Here is a 26,284-nt window from a genome sequence, read left to right as displayed (position 1 = left end):
AAGCCAAGCCAAGCCTTCGCGTCATTTGCGGTATTTTCGGGTTGTGACCATGTGTAATTGACGGCGATCGTGTTTCTTGCGCCTGTCATCATGAACACGAACGATTTCTTCAAAAAACTTTGTGTTGGCGTGAATTTCAACGTCAGTAAGTTCAGATCTGACGCGGAGCGTTTTAAGGTACGCGGATTTCTCAACTAAAAGTGTTCGAAACTTGCTACATGTGGTCCTCCTTTCCAGCTTGCAAAAAAACTGCCGGAAAATGCTGCAGTATCGAACTCCGAAGATGGTGCTCGTAGCCTAAGCGGTAAGCATGCTCGTTTACATGTCGTAATACCACAGGGAACAGAGCGGCCACGAGACGACGATGAAGTCAGAGAAGTGACTTCAAGGTTCGGAAGAGATCGTGCGGTCAACTAGGCTGCCACTGTCACTGGCTGGTTTAGATCTGTGTATACGATGAAGGATTCTACTGACGCGTGAGTTTCTGCACTCTAAAAAAGAAGAGATAAAGAACGTCATACATTCGAGGCACTTCCAGGAACTGTAGATCAGTTCCATCATGAACGTTAAGGTGAACTTGTTGCCACGTTCTCGACGTTCCAAGCCGACTTCATTGGCGAAGCAGTTTAGGCACAGAAGGCGCAAATTGGAACATATTTTACCTCTTATAAACGATGTTTTTCTACCGAACAAAAGCAAAGAGATGTCTGAAACAGTAATTCTTCGATTAGGGGGTTACGGTCTAGTATCATCGTTTGGCTTTTTTTTTTTTTTTCGAAATCGCAGCTGCTGGAGAGCATATAGCAGGTAAGTTGAAACTCTGCTACAAGGCACAATAGGGGATCTGCAGTTTTATAAAGCGTAGGACAGGTATTTGTCCACACTGCCATCTGCATTGCATTTCAGGGTAGCGTTTATAGAAGCTGGCAGCAAAGCTAAAAATTATGATATCCTTAGTCCTTTCCTTTATATGAGCACTACAGCCCGCATGCAAAAAGAGAAGAGTAGAAGAATTTTACCTTTTTCCTTTTTTGTCAAAATAAGGTAAAGCAAGGTGATCGCACTCCACTACAACAATACAGTGCATATTTGCTAAGGAGAACTACATTGTAACATTTGGAAACATCGTTTTGCAATGAAATGTCAACTTAAAAACAAACAAATCTTCTGGTTAGAATGAAGTAGCATTGTCAGAAAATTATTGACAAAAAAAAGGACTTCACTCGTTAGTGGTACAGCATGAATCTCGTAATGCAGGTGACTCTGACGTCACCCATTTGCTCATCCAGTGTGAACACTTTCACCATGCATTGCACATCCTAATCAAGGGCAAAGACTGTTCCAGGGGTGCCTTGCTTTCACTTTCAACCTTGCTGTTGTTTAATGCGGTACTGTTGCACTATGCTTCAGAAGAACTTCACTTTGGCCTAGTTGGTATTTACTGCATATCATATTGACATATTATATTTGTTCTCTCCCTCTGTCCCCGTCTTATTTGCGGTCAATATGATATGCGATATGTTGCACTATGGTCCATCATAACTAAGCCTGGCCAACTATTTTTAAAGTAAAGCTTTCTTCACAGACTTTCCTGACCGTATCTGCTGCTGCCTTGCCAAATAAGTGTGCATCATGTCACGTAGTGCATGTGCATAAGAGCATGTGTACATGCACGACAGTTTTCGTTAGGCCATGGATGCAGGAATAAAATGGAAAAATTATTGTTAAGCTCGTCTTTCAGTTCATACTTCTCTCAGCACACATCTCTCCTCACCATTCTTCTTTTGATAACCATTACCTTCATCCTTGCCACATTGCTGCATCAACATCTCGCAGTGTGCGTTTGCGTCAACTGTTTCTTGCATTTTAGCTTAGATCCTAATTGTTGTAGTACATAAATGATAAAGTTGCATAAATGACATTAAAAACAAAGCATCGCATTTAGTTTATAGCACATAAAACCCCTTCACGAAAGCTTCACTTCACACAGATTCCAACATGTACTTTGGATCTGCATAACCTTTTTTCCTGTACCTTGTTTTATGCCCATGCATTATTTTACATCTTTCATGTTTCAGCAAGTACTGGTGTCAAGCGGAAGATTGGTGGTGATGAAGCTTTGGATCCGCAGTTGCATGTGGTGTGTTAAGCTTCCTTTTTTTTTTTCTCTCTTTTCAGTATCAGGGAAGGGATAGACTACATGTGAGTGTGATGCAAGAGAATATATGCAGCAGCAGGGTTGCGCCATATTTTTGAGCATATAACCTGCACCAACATTCTAGAAAGTTATCTAAAAGTTTCTATTGGTGGGTCACATGAAACTTTACCTTGAAGTGAAGCTTCACAGCACTTCACACCATGTTATATTAAGTTGGACATGAAGCCGAAATTCACATTTATATGCTCTCTGCATTACTGTAAATTCTCTGCATTGCTGTCAATCGGTGAACATGACTGAATGTGTGAAACAACATTGTTTCTAGATATTTGTGTTTCACCTGCAACTATCCAGTAGCATTGTAAAGACTTGAGCTCATTTATCGGGGTTATTGTGGTTATTCATATGTCTTGCAAATGCAGATATGTAATTTTTCATCTTCCAGGTACTGTAGTTGTGGTGGAGGTTTCGTGGAGGTGTGGTATAGTACACACATTTCATTTTGCTAGCGGTGCCACCTCGTAAGTCCTACAAGGCCTTTCATAACCCCATCTACCTCCACCACCCCCTTCTTTTCTTTTTTACTCCATATATAGAGGGTTCTTATGCCAGCAGAATTCTTTATAATAGTCTTAGCCTAATTTACCATTGTTAATACAATTTCTACCTGCAAGATTTTTAGTAGCTCTTTTCACATTTTTGTGAAGTAGCTGGAGTTATTTACATTCTTACTTCTGCATCTTCTCTATTTTGTAGAATACATCATTCTCATTTGCATTGTAAGCTAGTATTAAGCTTGTAGAAGCCAGGTGCTCTGTATTTATGTCCAAGTAATGCTTAACCAATCTTTTGATTTCTTTGAAAAAGGGAAATGCACACAACAAGGCAGTATGTATGCAAATGTGAGATTGAGCATTGTCTCTCTCCCACTCTCTTTGTGTTCCAATCGTTGGAGAAACTTATGAATGGAGATAACTCATATTAACTGAAGTGTTGATGTGGTAGAGAAAAAAAAAAGCAATGTGTGTGGCAGCAGCTGTCTGTGTTGCAACAGCTGAAATGGTCACTCTGACCTACAGTTAAAGCTTGCCCTCTTGTGTCAGACACCTTCACTTCACTATGTTCAGTGCCAAATAGCTGTTATGCACAAGATTGTTCAATGCTGTGTTGCATTCCCTAAATGCGTGCTTATTGGAAGCCACCAGACTTTCTTGGCATTGACTGCTTTATCCGCACTTATGCAGCCCAAGCCTAGCAAGAGGCAACGCATTCGAGCAAAAGGCACAGATGTCCCAGCATTGCTTGAGACCTTTGAAGAACTGGCCACCCGCTACAAGATCTCTCGGGTACTGCTTCGCAATGTTGCAGACTTGGGCTATGAAGCGCCCACCCCTGTTCAGCGCCAAGCCATTCCTGCCATGCTTGAGGTAGGCTCCACATCATTACTACAATACTGTGTCATATCGCTGGTTTTGCAAAGCATCATGGAAGCATAGCATTGCCATTCTTGCAGACTTTGTCTTGAATAAAAGGATGTGCACAACTTTTGGGGGATGGTCCGTTTTATTTGAATGCTAATGACAGGTTGCATTATGTTAGGTTGCTCCAAGTAACACTGGAAAACTAGCATAGTTAGGTTCTTTTTGGCGACTGAGTCCTACTTGGATTTCAGCTACCAAAAAGGATTTAACAGAGTGAATTGAAGTAGAAAAAATATAGTGCTTCAGTCTCCATGTGTTTAGTAACCAGGTTTAGTAACCAGTATGACTAGTTAAGCCAAATATTATTGGTCTGTTTTGATGTACTTTTGAAACCCACGAGTGAGTGCTTTTTATTGTAATCAAATTAAAATATTTGATTCCAAAATCAGCAATGGGGGCATCCATTAAGGTCCTTTTAACACCAACCTCAGGCAACACCTCCAAATGTGTCTAGCGTTTGTAATGAGAAATTACCTAACTTTCCTCTTCATCTTTTATTGTCTATGCATGCCCACAGTTTCCACTGAGAAAGTGTCATCTCATTTTACTAGAATACCTGTAATTTCATTGTACATTTCATTGATAAAGAGTACTGTAGTGATTTGTAGCATACTTGTCATGAAATTTTCTTCCGGTGCAGCGGAGGGAGTTGCTGTGCTGTGCACCAACCGGTTCAGGAAAGACTGCTGCATTCCTGCTCCCCATCATTGCGCAGCTTCAGGTGAGTTGCTAGGCGACAGAATATTCTTTCCAAGTTCTATGCATGCCACATACTAACTGCTCTCAAAAGTTAGTTCATTGAACCCTCATCTTAGGATGTTTAACAATAACAAGCTTAGTGAACCTTAGGAGCGTTGCTTGGTCACAAGAATAGCCACAAGAATTGAGCCAAATTGCCATTTCGGTGTTGTACCTTTAGAACACTGTCCCACCATCTTCAATGCTAAGCACGCCGAAGGCACGCATTGGCATCACCAATGATGTTGAACTTATCTGCCTCCTTGGAATTGTCGTGACGGGCATGAGCGCAGTTGGATAGGACAAACTGAAGCAAGTAATGCATCCTTGAGGAAAAAAACAACAACTGATTTTATTTTCGGCATCATCATACCTCAGCAGCTCGGTTTCACACCCTCGCATCATCCTCCTTTCCCCACACATAACATGATAACATTTGAGCGATGGTGAAAGATAGGAGAGGGTGTCTCGGCTGTGCAGCCATGAGGCTGCCACATCACTTCCCCTCCCAGTGAGTGAGTGAAAGTTTACAGAATTGACGTTATTCAAAGGCCTCTATACCAAAGCATCAAAGGTCCATACGACAGGGTGCTCTGGAGAGGTGTCCACTGCATTTATTGGTGACTTTGCGTGTTTGAACTACTTGAGCCTTGGCGGATGGTGCCACAGATGCTGGAGCAGCTGAAAAGGCGTCTGCATGCTCAACATACACCAGCTTCAGCCAATCGAGTGATACTACTTCGGGACAACCGTGCACGTCGATTGTGAAGTGCTTCTCACTTCATCGCAGCACTTGGAACAGCCCACCTTATCATGGTCGTAGAGGCCGATGAACTGCGTTGTGGCATACAAACATGTGTGTGCACGAGGCGAGTTCTGATGGTACGTGCACTGCACATGGCACTGCCTGTTGCAGTGTTGTAGCACGAAGATTGTGCATTATGTCTTGTAATCTAAATGCGCAGTCTGCGCTGGCTGTGTAAGTGTCTTTCGGAGTGGCTATGAAGAATTTTCTTGAAAGGTGGAGGGTCGTTCCGTAGGCGAATTCAGCCACACTACAGCCGACGTTTGTCTTGACAGCTGCCCGGACTCCCAAGAGAATCAGTGGCAGTGCCTCCCCTCCATCCAGCTACACTTGCCTGCTGCAGCAGGCGCAGTCTTTAGCTGGTAGTGGAAACACTCCACCATGTCGTTGCTAATTTGGTTGTAAGCAGTTGTTCTAATGCGAGATGCACCAATAAAACTCGTGATGCTGGCAAAAAGTGCAGATTCAAACTGTCTTCCACAGTCCATCCTCATTATTGAAGGTGTATTGAAACAAGCAGCCCAGTGGTGCAAAAAGGCGTGGGCAACAGTGTTCGCGGTCATAGGTACGGCCTCCACCCAGCATGTGAATCTGTTGTTGCATGTCAGCTAATGCGTATGTCCTTGGCAAGGCACTAACAGTCCATCAATATCGCGGTGTACATGGTAAAACTGCGTCAAAAGCCGTCAGCTTTGCCAACGAGGTCACAGCATGACGATTGGTTTGGCTTGCTGACATGATATGCACCCTCTTGCCCAGCAGCGAACGTCCCGATTGATACCTGTCCAGATGAACCTATCTGTGAGCAATTTCTGCATAGGTTTTATTCCTGGTTGAGATAGCTTGTGAATCGAGAGGAAGACAGTGATGTAGATTGGTGGGCACAAGGAGCTTGGGTTGCCTGTGGAGGTGTCGCAGCACATCTGGTTGTCTGATCCCATAATATGCATCCATTGCAGCTTGAGAGCATTTTTTGTCGTTGGTGGTGATGTGGTGGAACATGTCAGGTTTCACTGGGAATCCGATTTGGAATTGGTGCATCAGATCTAAATATTCATTCAGTATGGAAGTGAAGTGAAGAGTGCCAGCATGTGTGAACAGCCTAAAGCTGAGCGGCGTATGTATTGAAGGCTTGCCTTTTACTTTAATGCGCGAGACGGGGTCTTACAGTCTCCGGTTACACATGTCTATTAAGAGACCAAAGTGGCGCAGAAAATCTGCCTTGAGAATAGCTAATTTCAGGTCAGCTACTATGAAGATCCGGTGCAGTGTTTTCTGCAGGTCTAAACTAACAGTTAGGGAGCAGTTTCCATACGTGGTGATGGTCGTGTTGTTTACCACTTGCAGTCTGTGGGCAAGGCTGCGACTACGCTTACTTAGGCATCTGTATCAACGAGGACGGGGATGCCGCTGTCACAGTCAGTTAAGAAGAACAGGGATGAGTGACATTTTGGTATGCCAGGGGCACTGGTTGCCCTCAGCACTTGCCCGGGGCATTTCCCAAGAGCTCGCAAGGCAGTAAACATTTGCACGCGGCATTACCAAACTTGTGGTGGTACCAACATAGCTTTTGGTGCTTGTTAGGCAGCCGCGGAGCACTGTGGTACATTGACCATGACGCATTCTGGAGGGTGGCCACAGCATCTGATAGGCGCGAGGTTTCGTCCTTCATTTCTTGAAGCTGCTCGAATTGAAATGGTTTGCTTGTTACCGCTGCGATAGATATGGGAGCTGCCACCATGAGCTTGTTGGCCAGCTTGGGTAGGTCTTTTTCATTTGAGGCAGAAATAACCGTTCTAACGTTTAGAGGAATTCTCTGTAGAAATATTTCTCAAAGCAATATGCTATTGAGACCGTCCACCATATTGCCCAGTAGTTGCTGGATAAGATGCAACAACTGGCTGGGCGTGCGGTCACCGAGGTGGGCTTCCTCGAGAAGCTGTTGCAGCTGTTGATTCTCGGGGGTTGGCTGTGCAAATGGGCAATGCCTTCAATGTGGCACAAGCATTGTCTGCTGGTGGGGAAAACAGCAGGTCCTGAATTTCAGGACCGTGATACCCCATGCAGGGAATTGTGATTCTACCTGGATAAACCGCTATTCTGAATCCACCATCTTAAAGGGGGCTAGTTTAATGTTGACACCAGAGAGTGTCGGAAGGTCAGTGCCTTGAGGTGTGTCCGTAGCACTTGCTACTAGTCAGGGTCACCAGGTGCTGTGAGGGACGTGAGTGCGGCTGGATGTGGCAGGCAGAAGTGAGGAATCCGTCCCCGAGAAACAAAACAACTGACTTTATTTTTGACATTATTGGATCTCGGCAGGTCAGTTTCACACCATCGCCCTTTCCCCACACGTAACACGATAACATTCGAGCGACAGTGAAAGATGTGAGAGGGTGTCTCGGCTGCTGCGGTGTGGCGATGAGGCCACCACAGTATGAAAGCTCATGATTGTATTGTCACTTCAAGTATTGCATTAAAAAAAGACAACCTTATGTCATCCACTGTTTGCATTATGCTCTGTCCTGACAGCCCAAAAGTGTGCCTATGAAAAATGTTAAAAGCCCATAAACCACTCTGAGCTGAAAAACTTGTTACATAGTGTCAGCTGTGTACTAGTTTTCGATAAATATTTACCCACAATAATTTCTTTAAATGATGCTGTAATAGCAAAGTTACAGGCATTTGATGAAAGGCTATGCTGCCGCCATTATTTCTCCCTCACTTTCGCTTCCCTGACCACAGGTGCTCATTCCTCCTTGCCACATATGCTCTCACCAACACCATGCAGTGCAGCGAAAGCTATGGGTTGTTCAACGTACCAGAAGAAAGACTCTTCTACTGTCCACCTCTAATTACCCTTCACTTGACGCCGATATAATGGAAGCTTCATAAAAAGTTCAGCGACATGCAGTTGGCAAGCCACCCTCCATTCTCACAATGAACAGCGGGCTCTCCTCATGTTCACGCTGTCATCCCTTGGCACCTAACCGATCAACAGCTTCAATACCCTGATGAAATCATGTGCAGCACCCTGCTGGCGTCACAATGTCTGAATGATGTGTTAACTGGTGGCTTACCCAGGGCACATAGTGCTGCCGTATTCACAGAAGATAATCATTGCAGTATGCTGTACAGAATGTGTGTGTTTATTTAAAAGGTGTAAAAAGATGTCAGAGGTGGTTTATAGGGGCCTTTAAAGACAAGTCACCCTAGGCACCTGACATGTGTGCTTCCATTGACACCCTATTTTAACATATTATAGATGCATCAGCAACTTGCAGTTTGATGTAACTGTACTTTAAAGCTGGAAGCTGCATAGTAGCTGGCAGACTGTTTTACTGTGGTTTACTTGTGTTTCCTAGTTTTGAGTTCTTACCTATTGCCCTGTCATTTCGTCTCACTATTTTCTTTGTCCAAAGCTTCTAAAAAGAACTCTTCACTTAAGAGTTTGAATTTCTCTGGTTACCCATGCACTGTAGAAACCACCACCAGTTTCCAAGGGCAAAAAGGACAGCAATGATCAGCAGAAGGGTGGATTTCGGGCAGTGATCCTGGCACCAACGCGTGAGCTGGCACGGCAGACCTACCGTGAATGTCTGCAGCTAATTCGTGACACGGGGCTTCATGTCTATCTTCTCAGCAGCCTGTCATCTGCCCGGTCGCGCCTCCCAAAGGCGCAACGGAAGTTGGGTCAGTCGCAATCCCTGTTCCATTTTATCTGAACCACTTGTTTTTCGAGTTTGAGCCTTACATTACAGTAATGGTAAAACAAACCTACCTCTTGTTGTAGTACTGCAGTAGAGTGTTTGCCACTTCACAATCACAGGGATGGTCATTGTGTCTGAATTACTGAGCTATTAACGTTGAGAGGTGCAGTCAAGGAACCAACTTGCAAATGAATCATAGGTTTTGTGTGTGTTAAGTTCTTGACACAAAGGCTTATACTAAAATAGCTTTCATTTGTGCTGATCTAGTTTTCTAATGCTTCGCCTGTGTTTGCATAAACTTGCAGATCAAATTTGTTGACCTTCCTGCTCTTGACGTCTCTACTTGTATGTCAAACTTGAAAAAGCATGCTGCTGACAGGACACAAGCATAGGAACAGCTAGAACAAGCGCAACACGTGTTCCTCTATTTGTTCCTCTGCTTGAGTTCTCTTTATAGAGGGCTTTTACAAGTTTAATATAAATGACTAAATTTGTGAAGTCTACCCCCTACTTATTTTATTTAAACACTTGATCACGTTAATGGAAGCAAGGAATTAATGAAACTTACTCGTCACATTTTTTGAAACCTGCTGTGCATCATCTTCAACATGAAGGTAATAGATAATAGAAAACACAACTGTTGCACTGTCATAATGCAGCTGGATCTGTTATTTGTATGGTAATGTGTGCTTTAATTATGTGATTTCTTCTAAGACCTTGATTACATTGACCATTTATCATATCTTAAATTGTGCTTCTTGCTGAAATTCTAAGGCAAAACAGGGTAAGATTATCACGTAGGCTTTCACCTCTCACGTGGTGACTTTTCATTCATGTGTTCATTTAGACTTTATTCTGTCTTGTTCAAAAAGCTTGTTTAAGCGCAATAAAATGCATTTGACACTACGCCTGTGAATTTGCAGTTTCCTAAAAGCATCTTTTGTCAATCCTTTGTACTGATAAAAACGTTCATGTAATTGTATCTCCAGCTTTGCTGCAGCAGCTTTTAGCAGCAAAAGTGTTAATGATGCCTTAGTTCATTGTAATGAGAACAGGTATTTATAATGTTCACTGAAAATGTCTTGTATACTAAGTACTATTGAGCAGTGAGGAAATTTCCTGCTTTCTCAAAAAAAGACTCGTCAGCAGATATGATATGACCAATCATATGTTTCATTTATGCCTCTGTGATGCCAACTGCTTTTATATTGGGTAGTTTTCCGTGTAAGTTGGGCTGATCCTTTTGGCATTTTGTTTAGTTTCAGGAAGCCCATCTTGTATAGTATTACGAATAGAAATTTGATTTCATTGGCAGCGTTGTTTGAAGTCTTTGCTAAAGTTGCGCTGCAAGTCAGAATTGACTTAAGTAATGTTTGCATCTCTTTTTACCATGATTTTTACTGTTCCTCTCCTTGCAGATATCTTGGTGTGCACACCAAATCGGCTACTTTGCCTGACTGACAGCGGAGTCGTCACTCTTAACAGGTAAGCCTAATGTTTTTATGGCTCCACTGGCTTTGCATGCATAGAGGGTGTGGTATTCCTGTTAAGGAAATAAAAAAAAAAAGTTGACAGATTAGGTGTAAATTTAAAATAGGTGCAGCAGTGATTACAGAAAAAAAAGCAACATTTTGTGCCCTTTGCTTCAGCATCAGTACACAGTGAGAATTCAGAAGGGTTAAAAAAAGTGTGGGACTCTTTTGCAGCAGTCGCAAAGCAGGAGATAGATTATCTTATACAACCTTTCTCGTAACTGCTACCCGTTTCTTTGCATACCACAAGCAGTGCATGTGTGCTGCAGACATCCCCCATTTGGTGTCTCTGGCACATCATCGTGCAAAGGCAATGGTCTGTTGGGACAAGTTCTTGCATTTAGTACATGAGTAAATTTGTAGTTTTGTGTGTGTGGTTGCCACATATTGGCCCACATAAGCCGTTCCTGTCATTAATTGCAGTCTGAAATACAACAAATAGAAACATTTTAAAAAGGTCCCTTTTAAATGGAAAGTAAAAGGGCGGGTATAATTGCCAGAATAACCAGAAGGGCAGTTCAAGTTCACGTAAAATTATTGCTCACAGTTGACAGCATTAAGCAGTCCTATGAAAACACCATGTTTTGAAGGCATAATCGGTAACTGCCACTGCCATACTGTTATTCACTAAAGTTGCATCAACACTGTCTGTTCCATCAAGGCAGCCACTGAAGCCACTAGTATTAAAAGGCTCTACTCTTGTATTTGTTGCCCTAAACCATCACAGAGTATTGGTCTATCTAATGGTATATTAGACCGGTTCCTATGACACTGCACCTCTGTTTGCAGCGATTCAGAGCTCTCTTGAGATTGGAGACAGAAAAAGCCTGCCCCAGTCAAACATTCAACTGCCCTTAGAGCAAACTGCCCCGAAAGATCGCTGGAAAGTGACCAGGGGATTGTGCCAAGGAAGCACTGTTGCTAGTGGAAGCTCTGGCTCATGTCTTCTAACCCAGCTACCTTGCGGTCCTTTGCAGGGTAGAGTGGCTAATCCTGGATGAGTCGGACAAGCTGTTTGAAAATGCGGGCGGCGCAAGAGGATTTCGTGAACAGCTTGCCAAAGTCTGCCAAGCATGCAGCGCAAGCCCACTGATGCGTCGAGCCTTGTTCAGTGCCACAGCTACAGACCAAGTAGAGGCCTGGTGCAGACTTCACCTCGACGCTTTCCTCTCGCTCACTGTAGGCATCCGGTGCGTAGCCATTCTCATCCCTAGACATAAGCCAGATCTACAAAGTATAATACGTAGCTTATTTCTTGCAGGATTTTCTACCATACTGAAGTAGTCTGCAAGGACAGTTAAACCTCGATATAATGAACTTCAATATATAACAAAATTCTCGCTATAACGAAGTATTTAACTTTTCATCTCCTCTTGTCCATAGAACACCATGTATTTAAAACCTCAATATAATGAAGTGTGCTTGTATGCCGTTTAAAAATAACGAAATTTCGCTTCCACAGCGAACGAATGCCGAGACAATAAATGAAAACTTCCGCAGACGCAGATGGTCAAATGATTCAATTACAAGCGGCTGCTTGCAAACACACCTCTCAAGTCATGTGCCGCGCCACAAGACAACCGCTGAAATGGAGCCGCATCATGTTCCGTACAGAGTCCAAGTGCGATAAGATCCTATTGCACCCCACGCACTTTGTGCTTTAGGTGCAAGTGAAAGTGTGCGAGGGTGAGAAATGAAAGATGGTGGCTTCGAGGGTGCCACCTTCCCGAATGGGCAAACAGAAAGAGAGGGAGGGGAGCGAGATCATGGTAATGCAATCAAGCACGCACTACGAGGGGGCTGGGGGGAGGGAGTGGGGGTAAGTTGTTGCACGTCTCAGCCGTGACTGTGCATGGCTGTAAGCGCGGCTGCGTGTGCTGTCAGCCACGCACCCTGCTTTAGGGGTAATCTGCCGCGTATGCAAAGAGTGGACGTGCCGAGCCGGCATGGTACCATGAAAGCTGTCTTACCGCGCGTTTAGTATTGGAGGTTGCGTAATCTCGAGTTTTGGTGACCCGTTGGAGCAAGAGGCAGACGAAGCATTCGCTGTCCACTGCCGGCGCTTTTCCTGATAGCGTTGTCCAAGTGCAGGCGGCGCTGTCAGCAGTGGGGGCAGAGTGTACGTGAAAGCTTGACTGGCTTCACCTAATTCATACCACCGAAAAGATATTGTTGACGCACATGGAATGAAACCGTATCATACATCACCGACTCCCAAATTTATCAAAATGAATTGTTTTCTCATTCAATTTTTCTCGATTGCCCGATAATTTGGAAAATTCTGCGACCCCTCTTCGAGTAAGAGAAATTGATCGGTTACTGTACTTATTTGCATGAAAAGCTGAATTTGAATAGAACGAAATTTCGATATAACGAAGCAATTTCTTATTTTACCGACTTCGGTATATCAATGTTTAACTGTAGTATTCATTTCATTCATTCAAGTAACTTTAATCAGTGCCCTGCGGTTTGGTGGGGAAGGCCTAGACCCCGCCTAGGTTTCAGCCAAGGGTTGTTGGCCCTTGGCAGCTTCCTCGGCTCGCTGGACGGCCCAGAGTTGGTGCTTGCTAAAAACAAAATTGAGACAATTTTTTTTTTTCTCATTTCTCTAGAGCGAATGTGCTCGGGAGCATTGACCTTCATTATTTCTCCAATAACCAGAAGCTAGCACCTCATGTCACAAGAATCACTGCTTAGAATATGTTGTTTATCTTTCCGCATATATGTACAAAAATGAAATTTTTACCAGGTTATAGATTACAAGTTATCAAATTATTGCACAATTCTTATTACTCTCTCACTCTCTCTCTAATTTTTTTTCTTTTTAATATCAGCTCTGTGTTAATCTTCTCTGATGCATTTCTGTGTTTACGCCTTTAATGCCTTTTGAGTGTACCTCATGTTCTCGGCATGTAAGAACTGAGTGAAGCGTCTGAACGATTGTAAGCAGGTTTTAAAAAGCCTCGAAGCTGAAAAAAGATCTTTTACCAAACAAGTGTAGTCATGAGTCATGAAACTTTGCCTTTACATACAGGAATGCAGCTGCAGACCTTGTGGACCAAAAACTTCAGTTTGTGGGCAGCGAATCTGGAAAACTTCTAGCTATTCGTGGACTTGTCAAGGAGGTTAGTTTTTCTGCTTCGTAGAAAGATGCACCATTGTTATTTACACTATCTTTCACAGCACAACTAAAAGCTGTGTTCAGTAATGCCACTGGAAGCTTGCTTTCAAACGAACTTTACAGAACACAAAGAATTGGAAATCCTTTTTTGTTTGTGTTTCTTTGGGACCCTTTTGGGGACACATGACGGAAATTGTGACAGGAACGGCAGCAATGTCCATTGCACAGCCTGCAATGGACATTCAGGATCCGTGGCACAGTTCATGACTTGTTTTCTCTCTCTTTCTCCTCATTTAATGCCTTAACACTTTCCTCTCCGTGGCAAAATAGGCAGTTTTTAGGTAGTCTAGTAAGCAATTCTTTTACTGCTACAGCAAATGCTTGATATTAGACTGTATGGTATCAATTCGTAGAAAAAATGTCCTATCTGATGGTATTAGTATTTTCAAGCATATTAACAATTCTTTGAAAAAAGTTAATTTAATAAAAATATTTCTAATGAAAACGAAAAGGTTCTGTAAAAACATTTATGTTGCTTGGCACCAAGAGAACAATAAAAAATTTTGAAACACATATTTTGCACAAGAAGGCTATATACAATATTGCCGCAAATATAAGCTTTCTATCTGTAAAAGTTCTTTATATATAAAAGAAAATGTTAGCCCTAGTGGCCATCATGCTCTTGCTGCGGCTCTTACGAACAGCCACGTGGCACTGTGGAGCACAATGCCGACATCCACTCCTGGCCATCATCTTGTGCAAAACTCCACTCTGTGCTCCACCGCCGGCAAGTAGTCCTGCCCAAACGATGTTGACAACCTGTAACAAGAACTGCGACCTTTTGAACACCCCAGATTTCTTTAGGTCTGAGCACGGCAGCGACGAAATAGTTCGCAGTAGAGAACTAAACACACTGTCGGATACCTGTTGACATTCTAGGGCTATTTGACGCACTTTCGTCGCCTGTGCTGAAGTCCGATGAAATAAAATCATATTCTGAGTCTTTGCTGCTACCACCATCAAAAAATGTTGACACAGACTCATCGGAATCCTTCAAAAGTCGCCGTTTCCGAAGGGCAGCTGCGCACAACGTCGACACCATGTCAGAAGGTAGGAGCGCTCGTGATGCCTGACCAAAAGGTGTTTAAAGTGCCCCCATGGGGAAAAAAGGAAAAACGAGAGCGAAGCTAGAAAAACAGTTCTTCTTTTAGGCACTGGATGGCACTAGCTGTCCAAAAACGCTCTAAACGCGGCAAAATTATAAGTAGAAACCATCAATAGCGGGCTATCCATGGGTATTAGCGCAGACAAGAAAGTGTTAACAAGCAGTCTAAGAGTTTGAAATTATAAAAATTCTGGCAGAACCCATCTCACGATAAATGTTGACAATAATGTAGCTAGCATTAAAGCAATGTAGCGATACTCTATAGCCGCCACAGAGACACATTATGTAGGAAGCATGTATACAGCCGGGTTCCCTTCTCACGCTTCCTACTGGACATACTACTGTGTCATTTAGCGTCGCCGCTACAAAGTCTGCACGTGGCACGTGTGTGAATATATATCCAGACAAGATTGCCTGGTATTGTCTGCCCAGCACCAGATTAACTTTTTTTTTTTTTTTTGTCATTCGAAAGGTGCACATCCCCAGTGAACCAAGTTGTCGTCATAGGGGTTCATTCAAAAGCGACACATACGCAGTGGCACATACCCACCGACACAAGTTCGCCTGACGATTTCAAACTCTGTTCTCTCAGCACAGCAGCCCAATGCCTTAGACCATGGACTACACAGTGACCCAAGTTGATAAGAAAACAGTTAGGCACAGTGGAAGATAGTCCCTTGAAAGTGTGTGAGGTTCCCAAAGTATGCTAGTCACTTCATTATTCTGTAAATGCTTGCTTGTGTACTTTGAGTTAACGCTGTAATGCTTCCTGTTTGTTATATGTGTTTGACTGTCTGTATAAGTTGGGCCACTGACCACTTTATAAGTGCATTTTCATTTAACTGACCTTGCACTAATTTCAGATTGCATTGTTAATGTCTTCATGTAAAGCAGTGCTCCTAATTAAGTAAATTAGTGCTACTGTTAGAAATACAAATATACAAACGAACAAGAGGATTGTAAACATACATTACTAGGGAGGAATCCCGGTTAAGCAGTATACCTTTTCCTGCGCATGCGCAACAAAAAAAAAAATGTTGAGGGAGATCACACAATCACACGTGTGCATATTAGCGAGGTGTTCAAAAATTTATATTTGGTCAAGCACAACAAAACAAAGCCCTTAGCAATGCGTGGGCTGCTGTTCTTTCTGATAAAAAGATAACTTCCTTCACAAACCTAGAATGGTCCTCAGATAAGCATGCCTCACAACTCGAAGCAGTGACATTGGGCTATCAAATAGACAACCTTTTCTGCATTTCTTTGTTATTTCTTGACCATGCTCCCATAGCTGGTTGTTGAAAAAGCAACAAGGAAGAACCAGGAAGTTGGAAAAAAAAGTCATCGACAAGTACAGTACTCCCCAATGTGAAATTTGAGCACAACTCCATACTTGTTTTAATTTTGCGATATATTGGCTGGCGCGGACGATCTGTCTCGCACGGCACGTTGCAAATGGAGCAAAGTGTGGCGCAACTGCCTTGCTAATCTGTAGATCTCAAGAGCCAGCGCATGGGTGATGCGTGGGTGCGATTCACAACAGCCGCCGCCAACAGACCTCCCGAATGGTGAGCGCTAATCTGGCGTCATCTCGTAGCCATCATCGCTGCACTACAGTTTCCTTCTCATGCTTTCGCCAAACCCTCCTCCACTTTCTGCCTCATGGTTCTGTTGAAGCTTTCCTCCTCGCGTCTTTCATACCCCACTCCCATTCGCTTTCATCTTTCACTGTGCTCATTCACTCGGTTACGTCGACTCGATGCTCGTCGCAAGAAGGGGCACCTAAGCGCTGCACTCTAAAAAAAATCCTGGCAGTGAAAGGGTTAAACAGAATGTTCACTCTTGTTGAACTGCACTTTCCCACAATGCTCAAATGCTCACTGTTATAGTCGCATCAGGTTATTGCTTTAGAGAAAGAGAGAGAAACAGAAGACAGGAAAGGCAGGAAGGTTAACCAGACACACGTCCGATTTGCTACCCCTACACTGGGGAAAGGGATACATATAGGGATGAGAAGAGAGAGCACTTAGCGCCCATAATGTTTATCCGTATCAAAATGATTCTTCATTGTGAGGCTTTATAGGCCCTGTGAAACTTTAAGTAGGTAGGATTAACTGGGGGACCATGTGCAGAGTTTGCAGATTCACACCTCCCACTATTTAAACGGGCCCTGAACCACTTTTTATCGAAGTCAAGAAGTGCATTTGAAGTTAAAATAACTATTTCAGAAATACTTTGCCACAAAGAGTGCTTCGGTGTGTTCAGGAGAAGCATAGTTATCGGCAATGAAAGGTAGCATATGATCCCATTCACTGTGCTCCTGATCCTTCTTAAATGTCTTGCAATGCAAAGGTTATGGCGGAACAAGGCGTGCTTACAAAGCTCTGCCTGTTTAATGTCACCATAGTGCACAGTTCATATTTGATTTTGGATGTTCTTGCAGATGGCACTAATGCCGATTTTGGCACCTACAACATGCCAAACGTAGCCAAATGCAATTATCCTCAGCAAGCCGCAGTACGCTCACCCAGCAGACTCGTTGCAGTATGCCGCAGTGGCCGCGGTATCTACGCTACATAGGAGACTGCAGCTACACGAAACTGTAGTTCACATGCGCAGTGTTTGCTTTGTAAACGGCAGGGCTTGAGTGTGTCCTCGTGCTCATATACACGTCTGGCCGTGCTAACGTGGTGATAACTGGCTTTATCCTGCACCAACCAGCATGACCAACAGATAGTAGCCACATCCACCTTGCACATTTTAAAGTGCTATCACACTCAACACGAAGCGAAATCTGTCAAGGTGTCTAACCAGGAGCAGGCAGAAGTGGGCACACGTTGGCAAGCATCCATGTGGTCTGACCTTAAGTGGTTCAAGGCTAGCTGAGCGTTCAAAGCTAGTCTAACTTAGCGAGACCCGACGGCTACAACACTGATAAGCAGGGTGCCAATGTTGAAATCCTACGCGGGAGGCCACGGCTTAGCGTGAGCACGCCATAGTTGGCTTTTTCCAGAAGTATGTAATTATTATAGATATTTGAAAGCAGATTTTCACTTACTTCAGCCTGTTTATTAAACTGCGTCAATAAATATGTGCTGTAACAGTAGAAAGAAGCACACTGATCCAAATACCCTTTTAGGCTATGTGGTACAGTGCGAAGCAGGACAGGGGACACAGGAAAAAACGAAAAGCGCTTACTGCCAACCGAAAATTTTTTTGTCTGATACAAGGTGTTATATACAAAAAACAGAGGGAAAACGACATGAGAAATATACACGTAAAAAACAAACAATAAAGAGGAAAAAAATAAAGATGAAAAACATCATAAGGATGCCATCACTGCTCACTATTCGTGCTGCCATTGTCTAAGAATGCCATCTCCCTTTGTGATAAGGCCAGGGATGGCTTGCTCATGCACGGGCATACTTCACGTGCCATGCCAATTCTACGGTGGCAACGATATAACACCTTGTATCAGACAATAAAATTTTCAGTTAGCAGTATGCGCTTGTCCTCATTTTTTCCTATGTCACCTGTCCCGCTTTGTGCTGTCCCACACAGTCTAAAATGGAAAGCCAACTAGCCCAAACCATCATCCTTCCAAATACCCTCCTTGATTGACATCAGCTATTGGCCAATAGCAGCCATGTATGGGAATCTGCTATATTATGAAGTAAAGCATCCAGAAAAGAATGAGGAGCAGGCTTCTGTTGAAAAAAGAGCATTTCAGAAAAAGGTGACTTCGTGCTCCGCTTGCAAGCTCCACATGCCGCACACGACTGCAAAATTTGACTGAGATGTTCACGGCAACATATGCTATCTGCAGACTGTTTTGTTTCACCAAGCCTGAAAGGTGGTTTAGGACTCCTTTAAAGGCTGGCTTTACTGCTTTGTTTAGTTGCCTGATGGCTGAGCCTACTGTATTTTGGAAAGCGGACAGCTATGAGAAGCAGCTGCCAGGCTACAGCAAGAAAAGCATGCCCTTGATCGTGTCACCTCCAACATTGAGCAAGCTGGATGACTGTGCACTTCAAGCCACGTTCCTTCTTGGCTCAACCTTGCACAATTCCCTTGCAGCTGCAGCAAAAGTTGCGCAGATCGTTCATCCTTATCTCACTTGGACTTTATGTGGAACAGGAAAAATTTGCCTGGAGTGCCCATTTATAAAATATACATTTGTGCATTATGTTTGATCAAATATAATAACTTATTTCACTTTACCTGTGTGCAGGGCCAGTTGCAACCACCCGTGCTGGTGTTCGTACAGAGCAAACAGCGAGCCAAGGAACTATTCGCAGAGCTTGTCTACGACGGCATCAATGTGGATGTGATCCACGCTGAACGAACGCAGGCGCAGCGTGATCGTGTTGTGCGGGCTTTCCGCTCGGGTCAGGTCTGGGTGCTCATTTGCACCGAGGTCCTGGCACGTGGTCTAGACTTCCAAGGCGTGGGACTTGTCATCAACTATGACGTGCCGCCGTCGGTCGTGTCATATGTTCACCGCATTGGTTTGTAGCATTTGAATGCTGAACACTTTTTAGTCACCCATATAGAGGTAAAATATGCCAAAGAGAAGTTATGATAGAATATATTTGCAGCGGAACTTAGGTATTCACATACATACATTAGTATTACCTTGACAGATTAAACATGCATATTTTGTCTAATGTATTAATGGCATAGAAGAAACGTACTTGATCTGGCATGCGCACTTAGAAGTTCAGTGAGATTTCTTTTTTCTAGGAGAATAACATAATGGAAAATACAAGACAGGAACAGTTTAACTGGTGTTATAAATTGTGGTATGCAAATATTTGAAACTGCGAATGTTTGATTCGAAAGACACTTTTACTATTTGAAATATTCGAACCCTCGGAAATTGCCAAAGTCAGTCAGCTCCTTGCAGTATAGTCGTGTTATGCGGCGAAGAATACAAACTGTATTGCGATGAAGCATAATTACCATGCAGTGAAGCCTACCAAAAGTAAATGTGCCACTATCACAGTGCTTCTTCTGGTGCTTATGGCTATCCACCACAATCCACTCAACTACCCATACTGTGCTGCCTCTTCATTCATCTGGACAACACCAGCCACCAGTTGGAAACCTCTGTATCTGCTACTAAACTGGCTAAGTGCCTTAGAATATGGTTTCCAAACTACAGATGTGACCAAGTAGCAAACTTGGCAATTCTTTATAACCCTCGTTCTAGACTAGTTGAGTACCCCCAGGATAATTCCATGCCACAGGTGATTAAAAACATAGGTTTAGAAGAAGGGAGAAAATTTAAAAAACCAAGAAACCCAGGTATGTCTTCAACAACAAAAGCTTCTGAAGAGGCTTCTTCCATGTCAGCACAGTCGAAAGACTTTGAAAAGCCCATCAACCAACAGAAATTTTCACTTGCTTGTGGCAGCAATTTTCACTGCCTCAAGCACAAGTTTAAATATATGTGCAGCATGAAATTTTGGGCCAAAAAGGATATTGGTGTGAGTAGTGCTGTGAGCCTGGTGCCCACTGCTGGCTCGGCTTGCAAAGAGATACCTGCTGATACCAGACACGCGTCCAGTGAGCAGCTTTTTCAGTGTGTGTAGGAATTGTGAAATACAGGAGGGTGATTGCTGCTCCCCGAACATGTTGAGCAGCTATCCTTCCTTCATGACAAGCACAATATTCATGTACGTTATCTGCAGTGCAATAAATTTTTTTTTCCCTGTACCTCTGGTTGGCAAAAAAAATTTCATTTTTGCAAAACCAATAGCATTCATAAACAAAAAATATTCTATTCAATTCACACTTGGTTTTCATTATTTGAATTCACTTATAAACTGAAAATTTGATATTTGCACACCCCAAGCTACAAGCTATAATGGATAGAACCAACAGTCATTGCCTTTTAATTTGAAGTCAAGTGAACTTCATGTCACAATCTCATTGCCACTGGTTCAAAAACAAAACTTCTGGCGGTGTAAAGACCAGGTGCATTGTATTGAACTTCACTGCCCAACTATATTAAAGTGCCTTCTCATTCGAAGTTCCTGATTCCATTTACAGAGCTTTTTGTTTTTGTGTGTGTATGCGTGTGTTGTCTGTCTGTCCCTACCAAACAATTTTGCCTGGCTTCTGACTCGCTTTCTGCTCAGAGATTTGCTGTTGTAAAAAATTTTGTCAATCTGCTCCATTTGTGCAGGTCGAACAGGCCGTGCCGGTCACCCAGGCAAGGCAATCACCTTCTTCACAGAAGATGACGTAATAGAGGGCCGCTTGAAGAGCATTGTGCACCTCCTTCGTGAAGCTGGACAGCCTTTGCCAGATTACCTCCTCGGAAGCAATCCAAAGTTAGTTCCAAAACCTAATATAGTATACCTTTCTTTTTCTTCAAAAAGCATGTACGTATATTTAAATGATGAATTTTTCAAATTTTATCCCAACCCATGGCTGTCCAAGTGGCTATGATGAACTACTTCTGAGTGTGCAGTCCTGGGTTCAATTACTGACTGTGGCAGCCACGTTTCAATGAAAGTGAAATGCAAAAACAGCTGTGTATTGAGGCTTCAGCAATTGTTAAAGAAAACCAAATGCTTGAGATTAATCCCGAGCCTCGTACACAGCATCTCTCGTAGCTGAACATTTATTTTGGTCAGCAATTAATGTAAAATTTCATCCTGTAGACAACAAATGGAATATGTATAAAGCAGACTGATAAGCAATTAAGTAGCATGTAAGAATGTGGCGACTTCAATATTTATGTATATAACCACAGTGTGTTATGAGGACTCCCAAGCCACATTCACAGCACTATCACCTTGACATCACTGTCTTATTTGAGTATACCGAAAAGCTTATCTTTGTAAAAGGCGCACGACAGAGAGGAGATGCTTTCTCAGTGCTGCAAAACATCTGCATTTCTCCTGTTCTATGAAGAACTATTTTGGCAAACATTGCAGAGAGAATTTTAGCAACAATGATGGTTATGTAAGATAGCATACATAGGAAGCAGGTTGCAATGTTAGCTCTGTGTCTGTGGTACACCAGACATGCCAGTCCCCACACTTATGCATGGGCTCACATTGCCAGACTCTACTTTGTCCCAGGTGAAAGGTGAACATAAGCCAAAGCACCATCGTATCAAATGAAATGGCTGCAGGGCCAAGCCTGGCCTTTGCTTGTCAGTAGGTGTTTGAATACAGTGAACTCTTGTTAAGCCTAATTCTCACACATAACATACAACATGAAGACGTTTGTTTGGTTTTGCATAGACTCAATGGCAAAAAAAATCCGCCTAATGACGAACTGTCTCAGACATTCACTTTGGTTAAGACGAACATTCGGAGTGACTGCCACCGCTACCGATCCTGGAGGCTAGGGTGCCTTGATCTGTTGCACTCGGAGGCCCGGGGGCAGGTGACGTGCAAGCGTATGGGTGCTATACTCATACAAAGCTATTGGCCCTCAGTGTGCCTAGACTGTCCGCATTGCAAATCGCATTCAAGATAAGGTTCGCACGGCTGCACCATATGCAGCAGCCACCAAAGCAGAACGCCCCCTTTCAAACATTTGCTAACTAAATTCACGAGCATGGTGTCAGCGTGCACAGGCAAACATGAACATGTCACACTCGATGACCGTGGACGCTTGCTGTCAAAACACTTGCGTGAGGAATCGCTGCAGCAGCAACGAGCGAAGTGACCTTTGCGTTGTCTAACGCTTTCATGCAAACTGAGCGGCGAGAACACAGCGCACACAAAGCTACAAGCCATCGGCCTACCTAGACTGCACCCCACCTAGACCAGAGGGTCGAGAATGTGAAGCCCAAGCCAAGTGCCGGTGGAAACAAGTCAACCCCCACTTTCAAGAGAAGGCAATCCAAGCCAAGCGCCAGCAGAGGCAAGCTAACCCCCAACTTCGAGAGTAGGAAGCTGAGCAGAGACGTCGATGCATAGAGATTCCTCCTATGGAGGGTGCCGATGGATGGTTCAAGAGAGAATTCCTCAACCGTGCGTGCGGCCACGGCTGCAAGGTGTGTGATCGACTGCGGTTTGATCACAACTTCACGCAACTGAAGAGTGTGCGCAGTCCGGAACCGAAGCTCGGATCTAGCAACGACGACAATGAGACAAAAGACATTCGTGAGAATCACGCTAGACACGAGTTCAAACTTGAGAAAACCACCGCCAGCTTCGCTGTTTTGACAGCTTTCACTGCATGTAACTGCCTTTACTTTTCTGCTCAATCACCTGGGGAAAGAAAGCCACACATTAGAATCTGATAAATACCATAATCAGACATTGTGAGCTACAGTTATTGCTTGAAAATCTTCGCAGGGCAGGTTTTCAATGTGACATGATGCATGTTTGATGCATTTACTGTCCCCTAAGCTCTGCCGCGACAGATGCTGCCGCTATGGAGTTCACTGTTGGGGTCGCAGTAGGGGTCAAGCACATGTGTACTGACTGGTCAAGTTCTAATTACCTGGTGAAAGCCAGTTTTAGGATTGCAATAATGAAAATTTTGGCCCATAGAAATGCATGTGCACCAACCAGGACCTTCTGCCAGGATCTAAATAAACGAAAAATTGAATTAACTGGAGTCAAATTGTAAGTAGACTATATTGTACCATTTACCCGATTCTGGCGTCAAGGCTCTTTTTTTTTTTCCCCAAGAAAATTTGTCGGAAAATTGCTTAGGAGGTGCCATCTGATACAAAATAAGAACTGCATTCTCGACAGCCTACCCTCAGAGCCAGCCTAGCCAGCATCATCGCCATTTCCATCACAATATGGCAACCATAATGGCGATGGAATGAGTTCGTGTATTTCATGCCGACAACAACTCAACACTTTCACTTTGATTGCAAAATATTCAAATTATAATTTATTTTACATGATAAGCTCACGGCAACAAGTTACATCTCATGTTTTTGGTGTTCCGGAGAATTCCTTGCGTCGCAGGACGGACTAGCGAAGTGGCTAATGTAGACGTAGACCACCATCCCATTTGCAGTTGTTACATAGTCATTTAATAAATTCAGAATATCAAACACGAGGACGGCATGTTGTGGTTCTTCATAAGTGGCGATAAAGTGCTTTCTAAGAGTGATTTTTTTTGCCTAAATCAGAGGCATTGTACTTTTCTTTTTTTTTTTTTAGAAAATTGGGTGTGCATTCGATTTCCACTTTATTTAAGAGCTCTGACGTCATTTTACGTTGTTTTTTTTTTTCTTTGAACCCGTAAAAATTGTGTGTGTGTTCAATTCAGGGACATGGATGTTAGAAGCGGCAAATGTTGCCAAATGAATCAGCAGTGTGTTTTGGTGTTTTCTCTGCCTCTTGTGTAATACAACCAATTTCGTCGTCTGCGTCAGGGTCTAATTAACGTAAGTCAGCTATACTCGATTAGTTTGCTCTGTTGAGCTCCGGCCGCAGTCACCAAAAATCCTAGCTGCAGTGGCCACATTCTGATGGGTGTGTAATGCAAAAATGCCCCTGTACTGTGCATTGAGCGCACGTTTAAAAAAAATAAAAAAACAAGAATGAAAGAAAGAAAGAAACATATATGGTCAGAATTAATCCAGAATCCCCCACTATGCATGCCTTGTGAACGGATTCTGGTTCTGGTGCATGAATGCCCAGAATTTAATTTAATTATTATAGTCATATATGATGTGAGAATTCACAATTTGAAGTTGTTGAATACGTATACATTTCTTTTGAATATTTAACACATGGAAACACTTACCGGAGTCTCGATGGAGACAACAATATATGTGATGACTGTTCCAAATTATTCTGCTGTGGATAGCCTGTGATTGTTGAGCAGAGCCCACCAGTTCCTTAGCAAACATACAGGGCTGATCTGCTCAATAATGGCCTGTCATCGAATGAGAATGGCTCACTTTTAAAGGCAGCCTGTGAAAGAAATTTGTTACAATTTATTATTTGGCCAATCTCACCATGTTAATGTCCTTTTAAAATAATGTGCAGTGCTGTGGTATGCTGTATGTATTACACTTCTCTCCTCCAGGGAACGCAATATTGTGTATGCATCTGATAAAATCAGCTCTTCTCTTGTTTTACTGCTGTCATTTCCATGGCGCTGTAGTTAATCTAAAGCAGTTTTTTATCATTTACAAGCTCCTCTGCTATTCAGACATCAAATTGTGAACGGCTTTGCATGCCTGTGCCAGTTCATAAAAGTCCGATTTCCAATTTTGCCAAACAGGCTCCAGGGAAACTTCATTATTGATGTTGCTTCAGAAATGAGAAAGTGCTATTCAATACTTAAGTTGATATTCAGTGGTCGTCTTTCTCTAATATTTATAGTCGATTCTGAAATTTTACTATTTAACATTGCTAGCCGTCAGATATAGGTAGGATGTTTGCATGCCACTGCAACTGATACTGCATGAAACAGTTTAGCTTTGTCGTTGAAGGAGCCTCAATGTGGCATTCTTTTCAGGCAACGAGTGAGGCACCAATTGGTTGCTGAACGTGAGCCTATTTCAACCATCCCACCAGACTTCAAGAAGAAGAAGATGCGCCGTGCAAACAAGGCATCAAGCGGAAACACATCTTGAGTTTATTTATTATTAAAGAGATTTTGGTACCTTGTGTTCATGTCTGGAATGCACTTCTTTCTCATATGATGGACCGCTATGCCTGAACAATTGCAAAGCGGGTCTTTATACCATATTTTCTAATATATAAGCCACATTATTTTTTTCATAAAATATTTGGCAGTGTGTTTTGTTTTTGTTTCATATGTAGGTGCACCGTCTTATATATGAAAGTCACCATCATGAGGATAGAAGATGCCACATGGCTGCACTAATGATAAAGGGGAAAGTCAAAAGCACATCAGTCTTGGCAGAGACGTGCGCTTGACAGAGACTGCATGCCATTTTGCAGAATGCAGCATAAATTACCACTAACGTAATCGAGTAAGTACGGCAGTTTGCAACAAAGACAGTATGTGCATGTGAACCTGCGAGTATCTGTTTGCAAAGTGGGTAGCTTTGTATAAGATGCACGTCTTATACAAAGGTACGCATTTTGCAAAAAGATACTAACGGGTACTAACACTCCTTTGTATAAGACGTGTGTTATACAAAGGAGTGTGTTAGATATCAACTGTTTTGTAAAAATGGCTTGTGTTGAGGGGGATGCAACTTATACCTTGGAAAATACCATTATTGTAAAAATATTACAAATAAACATTTCTGCATGAAATTTATCTGCAAAAGTTTGGCATGGCCACTGGTCTGCTTACCCTACATCACATATGGAGACATATGTTATGTAGACTATAAGAATGTTAAAAAAAACAAGCATCCAGAAAAATGGCAGTTTATACCATTTCATGTCTGAATGCAATATGAACTTGGAATGTATTGATATGTGGGGGTAAAACGCAGCAGCAATGGAAATATATGAGCTTGTCAGCGGTGCACCATTCAGACAGGTTGCGAGATGTGGCGGGGAAGGATTGTCTGGGACAAGGAGGGCTGCGAGAAAAGTGCTGCATGCTGAGTTTGTGGGTCAACGAGCACATGTGAAGACCCATGTTTTCAAATTCTTG

At 43.0% G+C, this 26,284-nt stretch overlaps 1 protein-coding gene across 1 annotated transcript; it reads left to right on the top strand.

Annotated features, from left to right (window-relative positions):
* On the top strand, window positions 1-25,319 carry ais (DExD-box helicase 52). The gene is made up of 12 exons (XM_065455965.1): window positions 1-177; window positions 238-304; window positions 2,079-2,140; window positions 3,403-3,585; window positions 4,280-4,360; window positions 8,662-8,872; window positions 10,308-10,374; window positions 11,399-11,611; window positions 13,456-13,546; window positions 18,939-19,215; window positions 20,898-21,045; window positions 25,166-25,319. Exons 1-12 carry the CDS (start codon window positions 91-93, stop codon window positions 25,281-25,283), a joined length of 1,605 nt encoding a protein of 534 aa, XP_065312037.1. The 5' UTR covers window positions 1-90; the 3' UTR covers window positions 25,284-25,319.
* Window positions 25,320-26,284: the final 965 nt, after the last annotated feature.

Source organism: Dermacentor albipictus, chromosome 3 (genome assembly GCF_038994185.2).
Source record: "Dermacentor albipictus isolate Rhodes 1998 colony chromosome 3, USDA_Dalb.pri_finalv2, whole genome shotgun sequence".
Lineage (NCBI taxonomy): Eukaryota > Metazoa > Arthropoda > Arachnida > Ixodida > Ixodidae > Dermacentor > Dermacentor albipictus.
This window is presented reverse-complemented; position numbering and strand designations above follow the sequence as displayed.